The sequence below is a fragment of the Rhododendron vialii genome, chromosome 8a, assembly GCF_030253575.1.
Source record: "Rhododendron vialii isolate Sample 1 chromosome 8a, ASM3025357v1".
Classification (NCBI taxonomy): domain Eukaryota; kingdom Viridiplantae; phylum Streptophyta; class Magnoliopsida; order Ericales; family Ericaceae; genus Rhododendron; species Rhododendron vialii.
In genome coordinates this window covers 31942204-31962930 of record NC_080564.1, presented here as the reverse complement: position 1 = coordinate 31962930, position 20727 = coordinate 31942204, and the positions used below count along the sequence as shown (strand labels likewise).

Sequence of the window (20727 nt, the reverse complement as noted above, 5' to 3'; positions counted from 1 at the left end):
CGGTACTTGATAATTGATGCCATGCAGTACAAGGAGCGAGTTGGGATAATGAGTCAGGGAACAAAATTGAAATGCAAGTTGATAGGTGAACCACCTACTTAATATCAATATCTCTCTCATCTACATTCTTGAAATTAGAGTCTTGGAAATACATAGGATGAAAAACGATACAAATGATGTGAAATAGATGTATGGGGTCATGAGCACTTGGAATGTACTATGGGTATATAGGGTCCTAAGACCCGGAGTGTGAAATGGATGAACGGGGCCCTAAGACCTGAAAAATTTCTTAAGCTCACCATTTGGCATGTTAATGGAGGAAGAGCTACTTGAGCTCATATTGGAGATCAACGGGAGATGTACGGGGTCCTTAAGACCCGGAATGTAAGTCCCTTAATGTAGAAGCGCGCGAGATGAAGTTTGGTTAATAAGGACAGATAGAAGATGGCTAATTGATTGATTAATGACAAGTGAAGTGTCCCTTGAGTCTTGTGTTCCCTCCATGAAATTGTGTTGTTGCATTCTCTTTCGTTGTCTCAGACTTCATTCTTTTATGTTCAAATTTTCTCATTTGCATATAAAGTTTGTAGAAATTTTCATTCTTTTACGTCTGGTGTTTTATCTCCCTGTTTCTTTTCCCGTTATTCAGCTTAGTTAGATGCTAAAAGAGAACCGTAAAGCAAGGAGATTATAGGATAAAGAATTCAACTTATACAATAGAGTGGACTATGACAATCAATAATCATCTTTTCAATAAAACTTGGCATTTCAACAAACTGAACCTAGAATATTCTAAAACAACCACACGTGTGTTTCTTGATAAACCTAGGTTGAAGAACCAGGTAATGGGGTAGAACCAGGTATCCTATATAAACCTAGGTTATTCACTCTTTGAAGTCTATACATGATAAAGAGAATGCTTAAAAAAGAGCATTGGTAACATTGGTAGAAACCTAGGTCAATGTCCTCCGTTCAATGATAGAACCTAAGTCTATAGTTTCACATTGGTGACATTGGTATTTTATAACCTTTTTATCGAGTGGACATGGTTTAGCTTCATCCCTGACGAAGATTTACTTCTCAAGAATTTCTTTGCCGAAGTCAGCGGAGTTGAGCTTCAAAACAAAGTCTGTAGGTCTCTTTCTATCTCTCTCTGAATCTCTTTCGTTTTTCACTTTTTCTTCTTCGTGTTTCTCTTATGAGTTTTTTGTTCAATTGTTGATTTTCCTACTAATTTCTCTCACCATATGCTTATGAGAAGAAATAGGATTTTATGAGATTTCCCTGACTCTCAATTCTTTTGTGTGGTTGAAATACACACAACTTTTGTTATTTCCGTCAAATGAAACGCTAGAATGGGAAATGGGAACCCCAAGTTGCTGTATACTAGAGTCCATAATCGTTTTGGATTTCTGTCTAACTATTGTGTTCTATATTGGAGTAGTAAATTATTATGGATTGTTGTATTGTCATATGACTTCTATAATATAATTTATTTATATGGCTCTTATTTATTTGATTAATCTGTAGATGGGAAGTCATCTACTGTTGAGAGTTATTTCGGAAAGACAAGGAAACCATTTGAGACTGAGTCCGGTGCTTCATTGCCAACCTCTGTTGTTGGTATTCAAATTTCTCTCAATCTATCATTGTTGAGTGGCCAAAAGTGCAACGACAAAGGATATATAAGGAGGACGAGGAGTGCGAATGGCATGGCTAAAACGAAGTACGTAAACCTGTTTTTGCATAATTTTCCCTTGATATGATTCGGCAGTATAGAAGATAGCTCTTTGTTAAGGTAAAAAACATTACCACTACTTCTATCCTGCATCTTTTGAACTTTATGATTTTCATGAAACCAATGCCCTGTAATCGTCGTTAATAGCTCTGAATCTGAATGTTTGCTACTTACCTTTTAACTGATACGTACATTGATGTTAATTATCGAATACCTTGTGCCAATTGCAATTCCATGGGCATGACATTTTCGTGCAAAGCGCGTGCATTGCCACTAGTGTGTATATAACAAGGGAGGGAAGGTATCACCAAGATTCCAAAATAATATTCCTTTTTTTTTAATCTCAACCCTTCAATTCTACACATCCAAGGGTCCAAAAATTCTCCCTCACAAACTATCATTTGAATGGCAGTTTGGTAAATAAATGGGATTTTCAATGGCAAATACCGGGACTGTTTTTTTTTCCCTTGCCAGTACAGACAGGCCGTTGCACACAGCCACGCACGGCTGAAGCTCTCTCTCGCTCCTGAATTCAAAAGCCCCAAATTTGGATTCAAAATTCAAATCTCTCTCTCTCTCTCTCTCTCAGTACTTCTTCATTCACGGCACCCCCCTCCCTCTTAGGATCTCCATTTCCGCCGAAACCTTCTCCGGCGTTGGCCCTCATCGCCGAACCCTTCTCCGGCGAGCAACCCAGTTCTCTCTCTCTCTCTCTACACCCACCCACCAATCTAACCCTTTGTTTCTCCTATCTAACTCACCGAAGTTGGAGACCAAGAACCAAATCGTTGCGATTGACCTCAGCAGGTAATGTGATTCTTGTTATCCAACCCATCTAATCTTCGATTTTCTTCCCTGTGTATGATTTCTAACCCATCTAACTTGGGTATGAATGTATTTTGTATGCTCTTCAGGTGTATTTTGTGTATCATACCGAAGACTAGAAGGTATTTTCTTTCCTCTTCTATTTTTTTTATTTTGCTGCACAGTCAATTTTAGTTCTAAATCAATTTTTGCTTGAGTAAAATTTTTGTTCATTGTTGAAAGGATCTGCATGGTGGATGTTCTAACCAGACCCAAAAATGGTCCTCATGTGATTGGTTTAGATTGAGAATAGTTTTTGTGAGGTTTGAATTTTGCTCCTTATTTTCTGTCTCTTTTTTTAGTTAAAGGAGCTTTATCGTTCACATCCAACGTGACGTGATGTTATTAGAAATCTCTTTTGTGGTTAACAGGGTGTTTGGCAAACCATCGATTCTGCCAAAAGTCGACCACTTCTGTTGCTCTCTGACGAAATCGTGGGGTGTCCAAACCCAATCATTTCAGCAGAATCTTACAGGTATAGCTTTCATATTAATTAGATGGGTTTTATTCTGATTTCCTTGCCATGGCCTGTTAATGTACAACAATAGTTTCATAGTTTTTGTATAGTGATTTGTGCTCTACTTTGTAGCAATTTTCATGTTTGGATTTGAGAACAAAAAATCAGCATTGGGTACATGTTAGACAATGCAAACTAGAATGGTTGTTATGCACTACACATTCTTCATGATTCGTAGTAGCCATTGTATGGGCTAATTTTTGTTTGTCCCTATTAAATGTACTGCAGAAGAACTTAGAGCAAATAGGAAGAAACGGCTTAAGAAAGACAACTTTTAAGATAAAGTCATTGGTCGATGAGGTAAAGTGAGGTTGCGATGGCCTTTATGTCCACATTATTCAGGTCTGTTCTTTTCCTATGGGTATGTTGACATAGCGGAACTTTGTTGCATGGTTGCAATACTTCAATTTGATGCTAAATAGTTAATTTGGAGAACTTTACCATATTATATAGTGTTAGTCTTCCCTCCTAAGAAAGGTTTCCCCTGTTGAGCAATTTTGGGACTTTGTGGAGGTTTTTGATGTGGGAGGAAGTGCCTAGGTGGGGTTTTTCTTTGTGATATTTCTCCCCTTTAGATGGCAGTCAGCTATCCTAATAATCTAAGATTCTGAGCTGTTAGAGTGCCTATTTGTTCTGTCTATTAGCACTAGCATAGATTACCAACTGTAGTTCTCCTGCATATACAGCATGCAGAAACTCAGTCAAAGAGTTGGTGTGCTATAATTACGAAAATTCTGTGTAATTGTGTTCTTTTCTCGAGGTATAGAATGGCTTTTTTTTTTTACTGATACCTTCTATTGAAGTATGGGTGCACTAATCGTTAGGGATCTCAAGATCATGTATAATCATTGCTCTTCTGTTTCATTTTCTTTTTGTTATGGTCTGAGTTGCAAATGAAATGATATTTGATATACTGAATTTTTTCAATTGGGTAGTATCCAATGGATTACTTTTGTGTGCCATATTGGATGAAGAAAGAACCATTTTATGGTAGCCTGTGTTGATATTACTCCAATATTGCATTTTGGTTGTACCTTGCTCAGCTTTTGAAATGCTTTTTGAAAACTTACATTCTCCATGCTAAATGCTTTTTGGGTTTGATTGATGAGTCAAACAACTTGCTGATTCATATCCCGTAGGACTTTGATACAGGGGAAGTAATGGAACCTTCATCCCTTGAGCTGGTTTTATGGACTTTAGGCCTACGAGTTGTTCCAACTACAAAGACACCTGTCGGATCAGTAGCTAACTAAGGTCACGATCTCATATATTAAGTTTAAAATGAGACCGAAGACATACATGTATACACTTCAATGAGATACAGAAAATGATAAATTCATGGATGGCAAAAAGAAATGGCAAGACTTACAACAGAAACATTCAGCACAGTCAAATTTTAGAACGGTCCAACTATGCTACTGCTCAATCGAAACTAGCACCCAGCAAGCACAGCCAAAACACCAGATGTGATCCAAAACATAACATTAAGCTCTCACCCAACACCGATTTTTGTTTTTTCTACTACTGATCTAAGCAATTTAAACGATCCCAATAACCACACAAGCTTTTATGAATTTCTGATCAAAGTGCGAATAGACAGTTGTAAACATCATGTCAGGTGTTTCTACGATGTTAATAATCCATGTAACTAACAAGGAATGGAAGTTCTAGAAGTGTTAACAAGATTTGATCTGCAGGAGTATTCTACTGTGGGATACCACCATTGGCAAAAGAGGGTATGATTTCATCCCTTGAGACAGGTGTCTTTGACAGATCAAGAATGGCGGTGGAAAAAAATGCAGAAGAGGGTATGCCTGAAGCTCAGCCTTGTATTTTTTCTTATGGTCTTACTGTCTTAGCTACTGTGCTTTTACCGAATAACTCTCTGTCTTTTGGAATTCTGCAGATAACAGAAGAGGAGGTAGACTGAAGAAGGATGACGAAGAGGTAAAAGAAAAGTGGAAAAGAAAGCGTGACATGAGGACCAGTGGGAAGGGACAAGAGGAGTCTAGGTTCAGCCCTCTAGGTTAGCAACTGGACCGGACTAGGGTAATGGAATTTGAATGAAGAAATTAATTTAGAAGTTTGGCTATTGGGATGTTTTTCCTGGAACAAAATTATTGTAGATTATATTTGTGCGTTATTTTTTTGATGCAAAAATAATGCACAGGAGTGTTTGTGGCATAAATATCATTTTTCTTGACATGGGGGTTCCTGGATTGTAGGTAGAACTGTATTGTTAGTAAAGGTTTTGATTGGATTTCGGCGGTGAGTCCCTTCAAGAAGGTAATATTCTCAATCCTTCAATTTATATTTTCCAACACGGTCGTCTTTAAGATTCCTGTGTTCTTTGTTCAATTGATGTGTCCTCGCTTTTGTACAATGCTCTAAATTTTGATTAAATGAGCCCTAATCTGAAGCTTTTTTCAAAAAATGTAAACAGGAGGAGGTGAGCTCATTGGCGAAGCGAGGAGGTGAGTTCATTGACTAGGGGTCTATAGGAGCGATAGCAAGTTCATCAAGATTTAATTTTGACGTTAGGCTGCACTGTGCCTACAAATCCAACGGTCTAATTCTATCTCTTTCACAAACTAACTTTTAGATGGCATTTTTTTAAATAGTGTGTCATACTGGGGCTGAGAATAAAGATGGCAATTCAGTAAATATCAATCTGATTTAGGGTAATTCTGTAAAAGTTTAGTCAAATGGCCTTTTGGTAAAACTATGATTTTGTTTTCAAAATTTGAAACCCACGTAAATATCCTCTCTCTCTCTCTCTCTCTCTCTCTCTCTCTCTCTCTCTCTCTCTCTCTCTCTCTCTCTCTCTCTCAGGAGATGGTTGAGTTCATGTATGGAGAAGGTCTCCGGCCTGAACGACTCCGAGGAAGCAACTCTTTTTTTTCATCTATTCCTTCCTCCATTTTTGCTTCGCACACACACGGTGAAGATATTGTATTTATTACATTACATGAGACTTTAGCAGGATTACAGGAGACTGACTTTATTTCTCTCTGCATATCAATGGGTTTTTTTTTATACAGGAGACATTAAACGAGGCATCCACGTTTAGCAGGAAAGATGAGATGCTGATGTTCTGATCTTTGCAACTTCAGGTAGTATTTTGGGCTTCTTTACCACATTTACTTATTCGTATCATTTCTCTATTCGTCTTTTATGTCTCTTGATCATGCATAAAATGGTTTTTGCTTAGTTGATTATGATGCTTTATTTAGTTTGTTAAAAAGAACGGATGCTACCTTTCTCCATTGGTGTTGACGTGTTGCTTATATGAGATTGGGTGACCCTTTTGTGTTTGGACGTTATCATCTGTGAAATAAAGAACAAGGCTTAAACACGCACATAAAAAAAATCGTAAGTGAATTGCGGTCCCTACTTTTAAGAGAGATCGCCCCTCACTCTTCTATTTCGATTTCGAGTAAGTTTCTCATCTATTTTCTCAAGTTCCAGCAGGAAGAATACAACCATGGTCCCCTTTTGTGTTTGGACGTTATCATCTGTGAAATAAAGAATAAGGATTAAACACAAAAAAAAGAAAAAGTGAATTGCGATTTCTACTCTTAAGAAAGATCGCCCCTCGCTCTTCTATTTCGATTTCAAGTAAGTTTCTCATCTATTTTCTCAACTTCCAACAATGATAATACCAACCATGGCCTTTTTTGTAGGGTCTTGGTATTTATGAAATTTTATTGGGAATAAAGAAATGAGTCGAAATCCCTCGAGCAAATATGACTTTTGTTTGTACTTTTGTTGGCTATTTGTTCATTTCTTCTTCAGTTCTTTTTGTCCCCTCCGAGAGTTGATTCTTTTGTGCATCTGTGGCCTTCTTGAAGTTGCATTAGACATAAACAGTTCCGTTCTGCTTAAACCAAATAAGCAACCCACACCAAGATAATGGATAAGCCCTACCGATCTTGATCTCATGTGCAAGCCAATTTCCAAGTAGACTTTATCCTAATTCTACATCCAGTTTGTAAAAATTCCTACAAAGATGTCTCCATCTACTCAATCAAACCACCAAAGGGATATCTGATATTTGTCTAAAAATATGAATTCATGCCCTATCTGTTGTCTCAAATGTCCACTTTAAAAACTCATTAGAAAATAGATATTCTCTGACAAAAAACACAATAGGAAAAAGAAATCAAGTTTATCCTGCAAATTAGATCTATGCATCCCATGGAATAAGAAAACTCTTCATTCCACTATATCACCAAGGCACCTACAGTTTAAAGTTTCAATTTTTTCCCTACCCAAAATTTATCAACTTCACGTAAAAGCAAACAACCAACCACAACATGCAATAGCAATCGGACAACTCTGAGGACCTACTTGACGAGCACTGCACACCTACTGTTAGCATAGCGCCATAGCCACTTCCTTCTGTTTGTATTTTAGGAATAGAAACTTTTCCTCTGCTACTGGTACTTGAGCTTGGGAGAGAGTTCAAATCTTGCATTGACTTTGGTTATTTTTCTGCACATGTTGGATGGACAACACGTACTTTTTGGAATGGAGGTAGTCTTTAAGATTGAAGCTGAGGGGACAAGAAGTGGGGTGCCGAGAAGCAAAGTGGTTATTGCGGTGAATGTGCCACTTGTCATTAATTTTGGGACTTAAGTAGAGGGTGTGGAGTTTTGCACTTCTCATTCCCTTCAGGAAGTTTATGTTGATGTGTTTGATCGGGTAAGATACCATGAATTTATGTGTATGCTAGTAGCCCGTTGGTAAGTTAATTTGATGCCAACACATGAAATATTTTTTTGCAAATTATTATCCAATTGGAAAGTGATAGATTCTTACATAGTGTTTTCACATATTGTACTTATGCAAGGGAATGATTTTTGAGAGTTTAATATAACTCAAAACGATGGAATAAATTTTTTCATCTTTAAACTAAACGAGTTGTATTCTAAACCTTTTCCCATCTGCAATTTTGTATCATCTTTTGCTAATAAATAGATTGTTTATGGTGCCATATTAAAGCTTATGCATTTTGAATTGCCTATTCTACACAACTTTAGAAGACATACTAAAAATAATCTTACAACAACCATAAATAGATTGTTTTGACATAGTGATTGTCGTACATTTTTTTTTTGTTTTCAGATTGATGGTGAACTGAAAGATGCTCTCTAAAGGCTGATTGCACACGGTATGTTTCAGGTATTGAAATTATCAGTGTGCGTGTCACAAAACCTACCATCCCTGAGAGGATAAGATGGAAATTTGAAGATATGGAATTGAAACGCATTGAACTCTCTTGAGGTTTGTCTACTATCATTTTTTTAGTATTTGGTAACTTTGATTTTGTGTTTCTCTACTCCAATCACCTTTATTATACGCAGACCTATTTTGATTATCTCATTATCTCAATTCCAAACAAGTGGGGAAGGGCAGGAGAGAGAGAGGGAAAAAAAATGCATTCCAAGTGCCATCTGTTATCTGTCTTCTAAGCCATCGAATTACTTATAGGTGGGACTAGTCTACTAGACATTGACTACCTTGGAAAAATTCCTGAAGCCGCCACTATACAGCAGGGCCAATGTCTAGTAGACTAGTCCCACCCATAAGTAATTCGATGGCTTAGAAGACAGATAACAAATGGCACTTGGGATGCATTTTTTTCCCTCTCTCTCTCTTTCCCTTCCCCACTTGTTTGGAACTGAGATAATCAAAATATGTATGCGTGTAATAAAGGTGATTGGAGTAGACCTATTGCTCCGCATCCCCCCATCAGTTTACTATGAAGAGAAACACAAAGTCAAAGTTACCAAATACTAAAAAAATGATAGTAGACAAACCTCAGAGAGTTCAATGCGTTTCAATTTCATATCTTCAAATTTCCATCTTATCCTCTCAGGGATGGTAGGTTTTGTGACATGCACACTGATAATTTAAATACCTGGAGCATACCGTGTGCAATCAGCCTGTAGAGCATCTTTTAGTTCACCATCAATCTGAAAACAAAAAAAAAATGTACGACAATCATTATGTCAAAACAATCTATTTATGGTTGCTGTAAGATTATTTTCAGTAAGTCTTCTAAAGTTGTGTAGAATAGGCAATTCAAAATGCATAAGCTTTTTCATATGGCACCATAAACAATTTATTTATTAGCAAAAGATGATACAAAATTACAGATGGGAAAAAGTTTAGAATATAACTCGTTTAGTTTAAAGATGAAAAAATTTATTCCATCGTTTTGAGTTATATTAAACTGTCAAAAAGCCCTTGCATAAGTACAATATGTGAAAACACTATGTAAGAATCTATCACTTTCCAATTGGATAATAATTTGCAAAAAAATATTTCATGTGTTGGCATCAAATTAACTTACCAACGGGCTACTAGCATACACATAAATTCATGGTATCTTACCTGATCAACATAAACTTCCTGAAGGGAATGAGAAGTGCAAAACTCATTGACCTCATGATGAATCTTGTCAAGAATCCATCTGTTATCATACCCTAAACCATAGTCGCGCAGAGTTTCAATGACAGAGTCCTCATGAAGGTGGTGAACAACCTGGAGAAGCATTAAAACGAGAAATTTACAAATAACAAACTATCAGTGAGCCCGTGCATACGCGGGAATTGAATTAAAAGACAAAGGAAAATGTATGCTCTTATGTATTTCTAAAATTTAGCATCATGTATTCTTTGTCAGGTGATTGCCAAAGGGTCTATCAGTATTTTTTTTCCAGGTTTGTGGATTCAACCTCGTCAACTTGAAATGTACATAATGGGTCTAAATTCTTTACTCATTACCTTTCTCTATGCCAATGAGAGAAGAAAAAAAATACAATTAGTGAACATCCTAAGTTTGCAAACCTAAAGTAATTCAATTACTTGTCTCCCCAAAACACAAAAAATAGTACTCCCTTCATCCCGATTTGTTTGTCTCCTTTGTCCGATTCCAAAATCAACGGATCAGATTATGTAAATTTCCAAATCAATGGAACACATTTGAACGATGTAGATTCAAAAGTAGCTATGTGAAGTATAACTTTGAAGTAATTGAAATCCATTTGATATTTCAATGAAAAGCATAAAAAACATATAAAAGCCCAGACTGAATAATCAAAAAATTACATTGATAATGTTCAAAAGTCTTTATCCAATCATACTCCTTTAATAGCAAAAAGAAAAGAACATGGTTGATACTCCTTTGAAACTTTGGTGAGAAAAAATTCCTTTGCCTTATTGACCAATAGACAAACTTTGAGAGATTGAGAAACATTGCACCATTGGAACCTTTGACTCTTAGCTATGGTTGTCAACGATGTCGATTTTATCGCCGTATAGCAGCTTCACAATCAAATACAACGTGAGCTGATGTTCACTTCCAAAAACCTAATTAATCATACCACAACCAAAAAAAAACCACCTTATTCTTTCACAAACCAAAATGACTCAATCTTAGCTTATAACTGAGGAGTTCAGAGAGTAAGTAATTATGTATTGAAAAAAAAGGAAAGAAAAGAGCTTACTCGATTGCCTGGAGAAAAACTCCTTTCAAACTCGATCACATTCACTATTGGTTGCTAATGGAAATAGTAGATATAGCTAATAACTTCTCATATATGTGAACATGATGACGGCATGTGTGGAAGAGCCAATGGGGTACGGGCGGATGCCAGGCTTTGGGAGTACTCAAGGTAGGCTTAGGGAGTACTCAAGGTCTGGGGTTCGATTCCCCGCTGGGTAAATACCCTGATTTACGTGGGGGGCCGTGGCGGTGTGTTGTTGCGCTTGTTCCCCTAGAAGTTTGGGTTGTCCAGTCGAGTCCAAAGGGCCTAGCTGTAGGATTGTTACTCCGTCATCAAAAACAAATTAGATATGTTATTTGAAACTATGGTTTAATAGCTTTATCCATTTAATAAGTTAAAAACACGACACACACAACACATCTAAAATGGAACATACAATAGAAAGCCAACAATTTTGAATTTGAAAATATACTTCACCATATAGTTTATGTTATGAGTGTCCTTTACCTTATAGTTATCTAATAAGATTTTAGGCAATATACATTTAGATTCTACATTATGGATACAACCCTTTTAATACGAATTTTTAACTTTAGATTCCCATCACCTTCTTTATATTTATATGTATCTTAGAAGGGGTTTGATTTAAGAAAATTTCAAATTCTCATACCTATTAAAGATCAATCATGTATTTTTACATCTTAAAAATTGCAAAATTTAAGAAAAAGAGTTTAAGGTTTTCAAGCTCATACAGCAAAATACAAGTCTTACCTCAATTTTATCGAATATGACAATAACACCCCCTTTTGTACCGCAAGGGATGTCCTCCACCTACATTGCATAACAACACAGTTTCAGCAAGTGGAGCACACAAATCAACTTGGAAATAGGCCATCCTTTATCTTTGAAAAGATATAAAAAGATTAACAAGTACCCAATTTGTTTGCATAGTAACTCGCACAACCTCGAAGTGCGTAAGTAAAGTATATTTTAGACCCAAACCTACACAAATTTTTCAAAAAAATTAAGCAATAAAAACAAATTAAGGATAAAATGTCAATCTCAAGGACCAAACCTGGGCGTGTGGTGCTGTTCAAAAGTGCACCTCCTCTCCAATAAACGCCTATGTGGCATTCTGGAACTTGGTGTCACACGAACAATATGTTTTCCAGGATTTTAAAACAATATGAAACCATAAATAAATAAAATAACAAAAACTACTTAGCACAATACACAAAAACCTAGAAGGCCAGAACGAGCGAGTTGAGGTATTGTGTGTGTATAAATATAATGATACATGGATCCTCGATTTTGGCCGAAGTATCCGTGTCGACACGACATGATTCGGGTGTGGGATTTGCACCGGATTCGTCCATATATTTTCGGACACATTGTGATTCAGCAAAAGAAGACCAGTGGGTAAACTATTGATAGGATCACTTTCAAAAAATAAAAGAAAAGGGGAGAATGGGGGAGAAATTGACCACTACGAGGGGATGATCTTAAGACCTCAGGTGCTAAGGTGGCTTGGAAGTCTACTTGTACTCCAAAAAGTGAAGGGAGGTTAGGCTTCGAGCTTCCAAAGGATTGGAATAAGGCCTTAATGTTGAGACATTTATGGGTTGTTTGTCTAAAAGCTGATACTCTTTGGATTGAGTGGATCCATACCTATGTCATCAAGGAACAGTTTGTGGAGGGTTAAGGTTCCTAATGAAGCTTCATGGACCATTAGGAAAAATTTTCAACTTAGAGAGACTTTCCAACCATGGATTTAGTATGTTGTAGGTGATGGTTTATCCACTTTCCTTTGGGTTGATAACTGGCATGCCCTAGGTCCTTTGTACCAGAACTTTGGGGAGACAGTTGTAAACTTGGGTAGATCCTTGGATACTAAGGTAGCTGCTATCATCAACCAAGGTGGTTGGAAGTGGCCTAGACCCGGGAATGCAGTAACAAGGAATATTTGGCCAACATTCCTTCTCATTTAGTCCCAAATCCAGCAGTATCAGATTCTGTCGGATGGGTTCTTACTGGTAATGGGCTTTTTCCCACAAACACAACCTGGCAAACCTTGAGGGTAACATATCCTAGCGTTCCTTGGACTAAATGTGTCTGGTTCCCTAATCACAGCCCTAGATGGGCTTTCATTGTCTGGGTTGCCATCTTGGGAAGGCTGTCTACAAAGGACATGTTGCTTAGTTGGGGCATGACAGTGGATGCCACATACAGTCTTTGCTCCAAAGAGATTGAAACTCATGATCACCTCTTCTTTACTTGTGAATATTCCGGTATGGTTTGGGATATGTTACTCCGGAAGAACATTATCATCAGGCATGGTTTTGGTCTGCAAGGGGAAGTGGAGTGGTTATGCTCTCATAGGAAAGGGGATTCCACTGCTTGTAAAGTGAAAGATTCTTTTGCAGCTGCAGTTTATTGGCTCTGGAAAATGAGGAATTTTAGCCAGTTTCAAGGGAAAGCTATGCCTGCTCCCATGATAGGTGCCCAAATTGTAGATAAAGTTTTAGCTTCCATTGCTTCCTGGAGGCGTCTCAAGCCTACGTTTGAGAATAGATTGATCATTGACGGCAAGTACATGGAGGCTGAGTTTTAGGATCTTTGGCTCCTAGTTGGTGTTGTGCCTTTTTGGCGATTTGTGTGTATTTGTAGAGACTTGTGTAGTGTTGTGTTGTGCATTGTTGCTTTTCTAGTTTTCTTAGTTTTGGGCCCTGCCTATGTGGTAATGGCTTTGAGTCTATAATGGACATGTTTCGGGTTTCTTTGCGTGATTTACACAAAGGTTAATTTACCACACAAAAAAAAAGAAGAGGAGTAATTATCGTACATAAGAATTATCCTTTAAAACATGTCATTTGATACCCTCCAATATGAAACTGGATCAATTCCATTGTAGGTGTAAATGTATTGAAAAAGGTCATTTTCATTCCAGCATACTCTAATAAACTATTGAGTTCTGCCCTAATTATTTGATGTGATGTAATTTTAGGAAGACGTCAAAAAGTGAACATAAATCATCACATAAAGCCAACAACGTAGTTGTTATGGACCTCAATATGTGTATGGGAGTAGATTAGTGTTCACATCTTTAGAAATATGATAGCAATATGAGACTGAGACTGAGAGAAACTGAGAGAGAATTATCCGAAAGAAAGTTATAAAAAAGAATGTAATTAAATAATTCTTTAGACAAACATACAACGAGGTGAGAAACACGCCCAAAGTGTGGAACACACACAAACACATCAAACACATACCGATATTTAGAAATGACGCTAACTACACAGATACAGAAATGTAGAACCGAAATTGAAAACCTAATTAGCAGGAAAATTACATCAAACACACACCGACATGAACAGAGAGGGATTTGTTTAGAAAAGAATTTGTCACATCCTTTCTTACAATCCAAAGGGTTGTAAAAAAAAACGCTAACTACAAATACAGAGTGTACTTACGATGTTCAGATCGGATAGATCAGCCCAGGGAGTGAAGAGGAGTGAGAGAGTGAGTGAGAGAGTGAGGGTTAAGACGGAAGCGAAGATCATGAACTTGAAAGAAGCAGGGGGTCTGAATCCAGTGATTCGATCAGGGAGTGAAACCAGAAAGGTTCCAAGCGTAGTGATTCGATCGGGGAGTGAAACGAGAAAGGTTGGAAGCGTATGGGTCGACATTTTCTAGGGTTTCGTTTGATAGAGATGGAAAAGTATAGAGAGAGACAGGATATGTTTGACTGTGTTTGACTGAGTGTTTGCTCGTCAGTGTCCAAGAAATCGACGAAAGGGGGAATTGGGATTGGGTTTCAGTGAAAGGTGGGGTAAAAAATTCCCAAGTGGTAGATAAGTTTTTATGAAATTACATAAAAATGAAATAGACAAAAGGAAATTTTCCATACATGAAAAGTATAAAAATAAATTTCAATGGAGTCGGTTCGTAGTCGAATATGAATTTAGACCTAAGTTGCCCTTTATATGGACCCCCTTTTGGACCTAAATTGCCCTTTACTTGACAACAGCCAAGAACATCTACTGAGTTAAGTAACTATCATCCTCCTCTAATCCATTCCACTGAAAAACCCCTTTAAGCTGAGTTTCTCTAGGCTTTTTTGAGTTTTTTCTTGTTTTGTTGTATTTTAATTTTTTTCTAAATTTTTAGTTTTGCATCAATTTTTTTTGACTTTTTAATTCTTCTCAACTCAAAAAGGTAAAAAAAGTCTTACATTTACCCAGATAATTTGAAGAAAGACCACTTTTAAGCTCAAAAAGTCGAAAAAAATGGTCATTGATCAAAATATTTGGGTAAAAGTAAAAAAAAATTATTTTTCCGATTCGATGAGACGAATCAAAAAGTCCAAAAAAATTGGCGCAAAATGAACAAGCGCGAAAAAAATTTAAATTAAGACAAAATGTTAACTTTTAGAAAAAGTTAAGTGAAACGGGATAAGTTGTTCCTTATATGGACCTAAGTTGCCCCTTGTAGATCCAAATTCATTCATTCTCATGTGCTACTTCAAAACAAATAAGGTGCAATTTAGGTCCATACAAAGGGCAATTTAGTTACATACAAAGAACAACTTAGGTTTAAATCCATATTTGACTACAAACCGACTTTATGCATGGGGAATTTATTTTTGTCTATTTCCTCTATGAAAAATTTCTTTTTGTCCATTTCATTTTTATGCAATTTGATAAAAATTTGTCCACCAATTAGGCATTTTTTATCCCACCTTTCACTGAAACCCAATCCCAATTCCCCCTTTCGTCGATTTCTTGGACACTGACGGGCAAACACTCAGTCAAACACAGTTAGACATATCCTGTCTCTCTCTATACTTTTCCATCTCTATCAAACGAAACCCTAGAAAATGTCGACCCATACGCTTCCAACCTTTCTCGTTTCACTCCCCGATCGAATCACTACGCTTGGAACCTTTCTGGTTTCACTCCCTGATCGAATCACTGGATTCAGACCCCCTGCTTCTTTCAAGTTCATGATCTTCGCTTCTGTCTTAACCCTCACTCTCTCACTCCTCTTCACTCCCTGGGCTGATCTATCCGATTCCCCCCGGGAAAAAGGCTACATTGCATCTTGATGCCGTTCACAACATCGGGAGGAATATTCCGCAAATATTTGTTGTAAGGAAATATTTAAAGGCCAATGATAATGGTTGTGTTTGGTTGAGAGTTTAATTTAGTTTTGGTAGTGGATGTAGAGAGAAATAGAGTAATGATTAAAGATAAGAGTAATGATTGGAGAGAGATGAGAAAGTTATAATTAAAAAAATAGAGTAATGATTGGAGAAAGAAATAGGATAATTATTGAAAATAAAACTAAAACTAAACCGTTAACCAAACAAAGTTAATGTCACTCTTTTTTTTTTATCAATGTCACTCTTTTTTTATCTTTTAGTTAGGTAAATTTACTAATTTATCCTTTAATACAATAAAATTTCACAAAATACATGGACTATTATCTAAATTCATATACTATAAGACAAAAAAAAAAAGTGACATTTGTAAAAAAGAAAATAAAAAAGAGAGCGGCATTATCATTCCCCATATTTAAGGTACTCCGTAACTCCAATAGCAATAGAGAAACATCCAACAATTGTCCAACACAACTACGGCAACGTCACGTCACCTTATTTATTTAAGGTACTCCGTAATTTGCTTTCTTTTCTTATTCGTTGTATTGCGTTTCCCCCTCCTCATTTGCAAGTAATATTAAGGGCCCATTTGATCACTTTGTGATTAATGGAAGTGCCCACTTCCATTATAGATATAGTGGTAGTTTCAAGAACCTCTTAGCTTCTCCACATTCATTATTGTATTAGTTTAATTAATTGGTTTCTTTGATGAAATGAAACTAGAAGGTTTTTGGCAAAAGTCATGCGTAGGTTAGAAGACACCTAAATCTAGTGTGTGCGTGTTCGGTGTTCAAACTTGAACAACAATGACTAGAGGTTAGTTCGATCTATTTCCGCTGCGTATACCGGTATACCGGTATGGTATTGTTTATCTTACACTTTTCCCCCTAGGTTTGACGTATATTTTCTTATACTGTAATAATTTTGTTATTCTTGTTATGTGTGGATAATTCCAAGCAAATGAACAAAGGTGCAATTTCTAATCAGAATAAAAGAACTGTCATTGAGAAAAGTTAAGGACCAAATAAAACCAAAATGTGCCTTATGTCTTAAACAATTGGGGTAGGCTACATAAATCTTTTTTTTTTCCCATCGGACTCTTTCAAGGGTTATTTGTTCACTTTGACTTTGCAGTACATATCTTTGCACAATTTGGCATCTAATGTCAATTTGGGGGTCTTCCCCTCCTTGTAGCGTTAATTCCCCTCCTCGTAGTGTTACTTTCCCTCCCCGTGGTGTTACTTCCCCAAACTATCCTATCAACTCCTTTTACTACTGCATCTACACGTTTATTGTAAATATATTCAAACCACCTAATCCTATTTTATCTTAACTTATCATCTATAGGCACAACACATACCATCTCGCAAATCGTGTCATTTCTAATCATGTCTCTCCTAGTTTTACCACACTATTTTCATTTCAGCTACACTTATCTTGCTCACTTATTGTTTCTTGATAGGTCAACATTTTGTCCCATTAAACGTCACTAGTTCTATGATAGTTTTATAGAAATTTTCTTTAACTTCGTGGGTATTCTCTTACCACATGGTACACCAATAGCGTTAGGTAGAACTAGAACCTCTCAGTGGGTCATTTTAGATTAGTTCACAAGGGGTACTCCTCCTGCCTCCACTAAGGGAGGAGGGTGAGAAGACTAACTTGACAAGCTTGGTTTCTCCAACTTTGTCTTACGTAGTATATTGTATCTCTTTCAATGTATTAGAACTAGTGCATACCCGTGCCTGAAGGCACGGTTCGCCAGTTTTGTCTCTCTAGCCTCTTGAAGGCCAACGCCCCATTCGCAAAAATTCCAACTACAAAAAAACAATTCCACCAGTTAATTTGAATCAGCACAAAACAAACTAACAGTTGTAGTGTCCGTGCTTGTGGGGTACTTATAGCTAGTCATTTTGAATTCACAGTATGTTGATCACGCTACCAACTACCAATCGCAATTGGCAAAAAACCACTGTTATCACGAAAAAAACTCTATGGGCAAAAAAATAAATAAATAATTGTTGGGAAGTCCACTATAGCATATTTGTAACCCGCTAAATCCACTTCTAAATTTCATAACCCCTCTAGTCCACTAATTAGGTTTTGGTGAGGCTTTAAGTCCAATTCAATTAAAAAAGGAATTAGTTTAGGACCAAAATACCCTTACCTTTAAAAACTGTTAATCTGATATATCTCACTCCTATAAAATCTCCCATATCCCACTCTTATAAAATCTCCCATATTCACGTTGTTCCCATATCCAGAAGGGAAACAGAGTCCAAACGAGAGAGTGAGAGAGAGAGAGAAGATTACCCTTTCCATTCAAATCCCATGTTTTTAGCCTATTATCCGTTCTACGTTTGAAATCCCAGCAGTTACGTTGGAATAAAGCGACAAAAGATTCTCCTTTTCTGATACACTGTATATAACGTAATTGTACATATATAACGTTATATACTCGTTCATCAGTTCTCATTTAACGTGCGATACTTACATTTTACGTTATATACTCATTCATCGGCTCGCATTTAACGTTATATGAGTTTTTGAAATCTCTTTTTAATTATAATACAAGAACATATAACATTCCACGTTTACATCTGAACGTACATATATTAATATAAAATGGTATATGTTCTATATTTTTTTTGGAGTTTCGCTGCACATAAACTCCTATATAACATTATATTTTTACTTTATTGAATTGGTCCGCGCAGCGGCCTCAATGACTTGCTTCGAGTAACAATATATGTTCTTTTTTTGTTGGGAGGTACACAAGTCAGCAGCTTTCATATAATGTTATATGTTCTATTTTTTTGGAGTTTCACAGCACAGAAACTCATATATGTTTTACTTTATTGAATTGGTCTTTGCAGCGGCTTCATTGACTTGCTTCTGATAACCGTATATAAATAATTTTATATATGTTTACTATGCAAAAACAAACAAACAACCTTATGTGTATTATTTTGCCATATAAATAAATACACACAAAAAAACGTAATAAGTGTGACAAAAAATAAACATATAACCTTATAACGTTATACATGAGATTCTGTCCTTTTTAACTCTAAAAAAAATGGGAAAAAGAAGAAGAAGAGATTTCGTAACTTCTTTCCCTTTGCCACCGTTGCCTTCTTCACAGTCGACTTCACATGTAACTTAATACTCTTCACCCTTTGAACAACTGCACAAATATTAAGTCAGTAAGGCCGTTGCGCGGACCAATTCAATAAAGTAGAACATATAATGATCAGAGTTTGATATAACCATATATACTCGCAATTAAAACACTAAATTAACCATATATGTTAACCATATAGGCCTGAATATATAACCATATATGTTTCTTAACAGCAGCAAAAAAAAGTACAAAAAACATTCAAAAGCAACCAAAAAAACAGTTTTAGTGCTATTGGACTACCGTTTATAGACTTGAATATATAACCATATATTTATGTATGCATAAATATACAACCATAACCATGTATTACTATATATATAACCATATATGTTACCCAACAGCAGCTAATCAAAAGTACAAAAAACAAAACCCTAACATATCTGAACATATAACCATATATGGTACCCAACAACAGCTAAACAAACGTATAAAAAAAAAACCTTAACAGATCTGAATATATAACCCTTCACAGAAAAGGATAAAGGAAGGTAAAGAATGATTCTTATGCTTTTACTGGTGTATAAACCCTTCAAATGTAAAGAACCATACCGAGAGACACAAGGTGACAAAGATTGAGTTATTTGTTACGATTTGGAAGGGCACCTGATGTTTTGAACAGATATATGATGATGAAGGTGTCGGCGACGGTGGTAGCGGTGATGGAGGGCGGGAACTCGGCCATGGTGGCAAAACCGTTGTGTATTGTAATATAGATTCTCCAAGGGGGCCTGGAGTTGCGACATTTGGAGCCGAATCATGCAAATTTATTTTGAGAGAACAAGATCTTGGCCGTCCGTTTCAGCTTTGGACGGTCCGAATGCTAATACAAGAGTTCTCGAAAAAGTTTCATTAGCATCCAGACCGTCCAAAACACCGAAACGGACGCGTGAGATGTTCACGGAGGCTCCGTGAACAAGTTCCTCCCATTTATTTTATTGCCTATTCTTTGTCTGTAGGAGTATTTTTTATTACCAAGTTCGGTGGAATAAAATTTTAAAAAATTGGATCCAAATAAAAAATTAGTTTGGTTTGGTTTTCCAAGCTAGCTAGGTTTTGACTTTGCAAGAATCGATAGGAGTTGGTTTGGCTTTTAGTTTGGGAAAAATCGAAGACCCTTTTTGTATGTCTCTCTCGCATTTGCAAGTCGGACCGATGAGAGAGATCATCTGTGATTTATAGACTCACAATTTGTTCATTAAAGATCAATTAAAAGGTAAAGGTACTCCATTTCAAACGCATACTTTGATTCAGTTCTAACTTCATTTGGAAGATGTCAGCGCAAATCTCATTGATACTCTCTCTTTTATCCAAATGACCGAGTCCAAAATTCCGCGGTATCAAATTCCTCAAACAAAGTTTGCACTCTCTGACAAAAAAAATACCTATCCAGAAGAACGTAATGGCAGCTCCAATTTTTCTCACTCAAAAGTCAAAACCCTAGAAATTGCTCCGTAGAAGATTTTTTAGAATTTGGTGTTGGGAAAATCATATGATTAGGATATTTCTTGCTATAAATTAAATGCATAAACAAGAATAATAACAACCAAGTACGGCAAGTAAATATTACAGTATTAGAGAAAAGACAAGAATAGCCTGTGGGGTGGTGGTCGAGACACGTGATGGCGCCCTCCTAAGGAATGTTAAACCCCCTTCTGCACGGGATTGGATGGCGTTCTTTTCCCAAAATACAACCACCTTCTTCGGTGCATCGAATTGAACTCATGAACCGTGTAATTTCCCAACACTCAAA

The 20727-nt window shown here is 36.6% G+C and overlaps 3 protein-coding genes across 3 annotated transcripts; 2 read left to right on the top strand and 1 right to left on the bottom strand.

Annotated features, from left to right (window-relative positions):
• The first annotated feature begins 2143 nt into the window (after positions 1-2143).
• On the top strand, positions 2144-7019 carry LOC131298775 (uncharacterized). Its single transcript, XM_058324246.1, has 8 exons — positions 2144-2154; positions 2252-2545; positions 2974-3077; positions 4817-4927; positions 5026-5145; positions 5345-5405; positions 5563-5686; positions 6161-7019. Exons 1-6 carry the CDS (start codon positions 2144-2146, stop codon positions 5389-5391), a joined length of 687 nt encoding a protein of 228 aa, XP_058180229.1. The 3' UTR covers positions 5392-5405; positions 5563-5686; positions 6161-7019.
• Positions 7020-9375: 2356 nt separating this feature from the next.
• LOC131298774 (uncharacterized) lies at positions 9376-11777 on the bottom strand (the record flags this gene model as incomplete). Its single annotated transcript, XM_058324244.1, has 4 exons — positions 9376-9668; positions 11404-11463; positions 11567-11634; positions 11708-11777. Coding segments are annotated over 4 exons (393 nt in total), but the record flags the coding sequence as incomplete, so codon positions are not given.
• A 458-nt stretch (positions 11778-12235) lies between these two features.
• LOC131298773 (uncharacterized) lies at positions 12236-13243 on the top strand. The gene is made up of 3 exons (XM_058324243.1): positions 12236-12329; positions 12418-12549; positions 12636-13243. The coding sequence occupies exons 1-3, from the start codon at positions 12236-12238 to the stop codon at positions 13241-13243; spliced, it is 834 nt and encodes a 277-aa protein (XP_058180226.1).
• Positions 13244-20727: the final 7484 nt, after the last annotated feature.

Excerpts from the sequence above, each read along its gene's own strand:
- LOC131298775 (XM_058324246.1), top strand. Across the intron at positions 3,078-4,816 it reads ATTTCAGCAGAATCTTACAG|GAGTATTCTACTGTGGGATA; the intron begins GTATAGCTTTCA and ends TTTGATCTGCAG. Across the intron at positions 4,928-5,025 it reads GGAAAAAAATGCAGAAGAGG|ATAACAGAAGAGGAGGTAGA; the intron begins GTATGCCTGAAG and ends GGAATTCTGCAG.
- LOC131298773 (XM_058324243.1), top strand. The coding sequence starts at position 12,236 with ATGTTGAGACATTTATGGGTTGTTTGTCTAAAAGCTGATACTCTTTGG. Across the intron at positions 12,330-12,417 it reads CAAGGAACAGTTTGTGGAGG|GTGATGGTTTATCCACTTTC; the intron begins GTTAAGGTTCCT and ends AGTATGTTGTAG. Across the intron at positions 12,550-12,635 it reads AGCTGCTATCATCAACCAAG|TATCAGATTCTGTCGGATGG; the intron begins GTGGTTGGAAGT and ends CAAATCCAGCAG.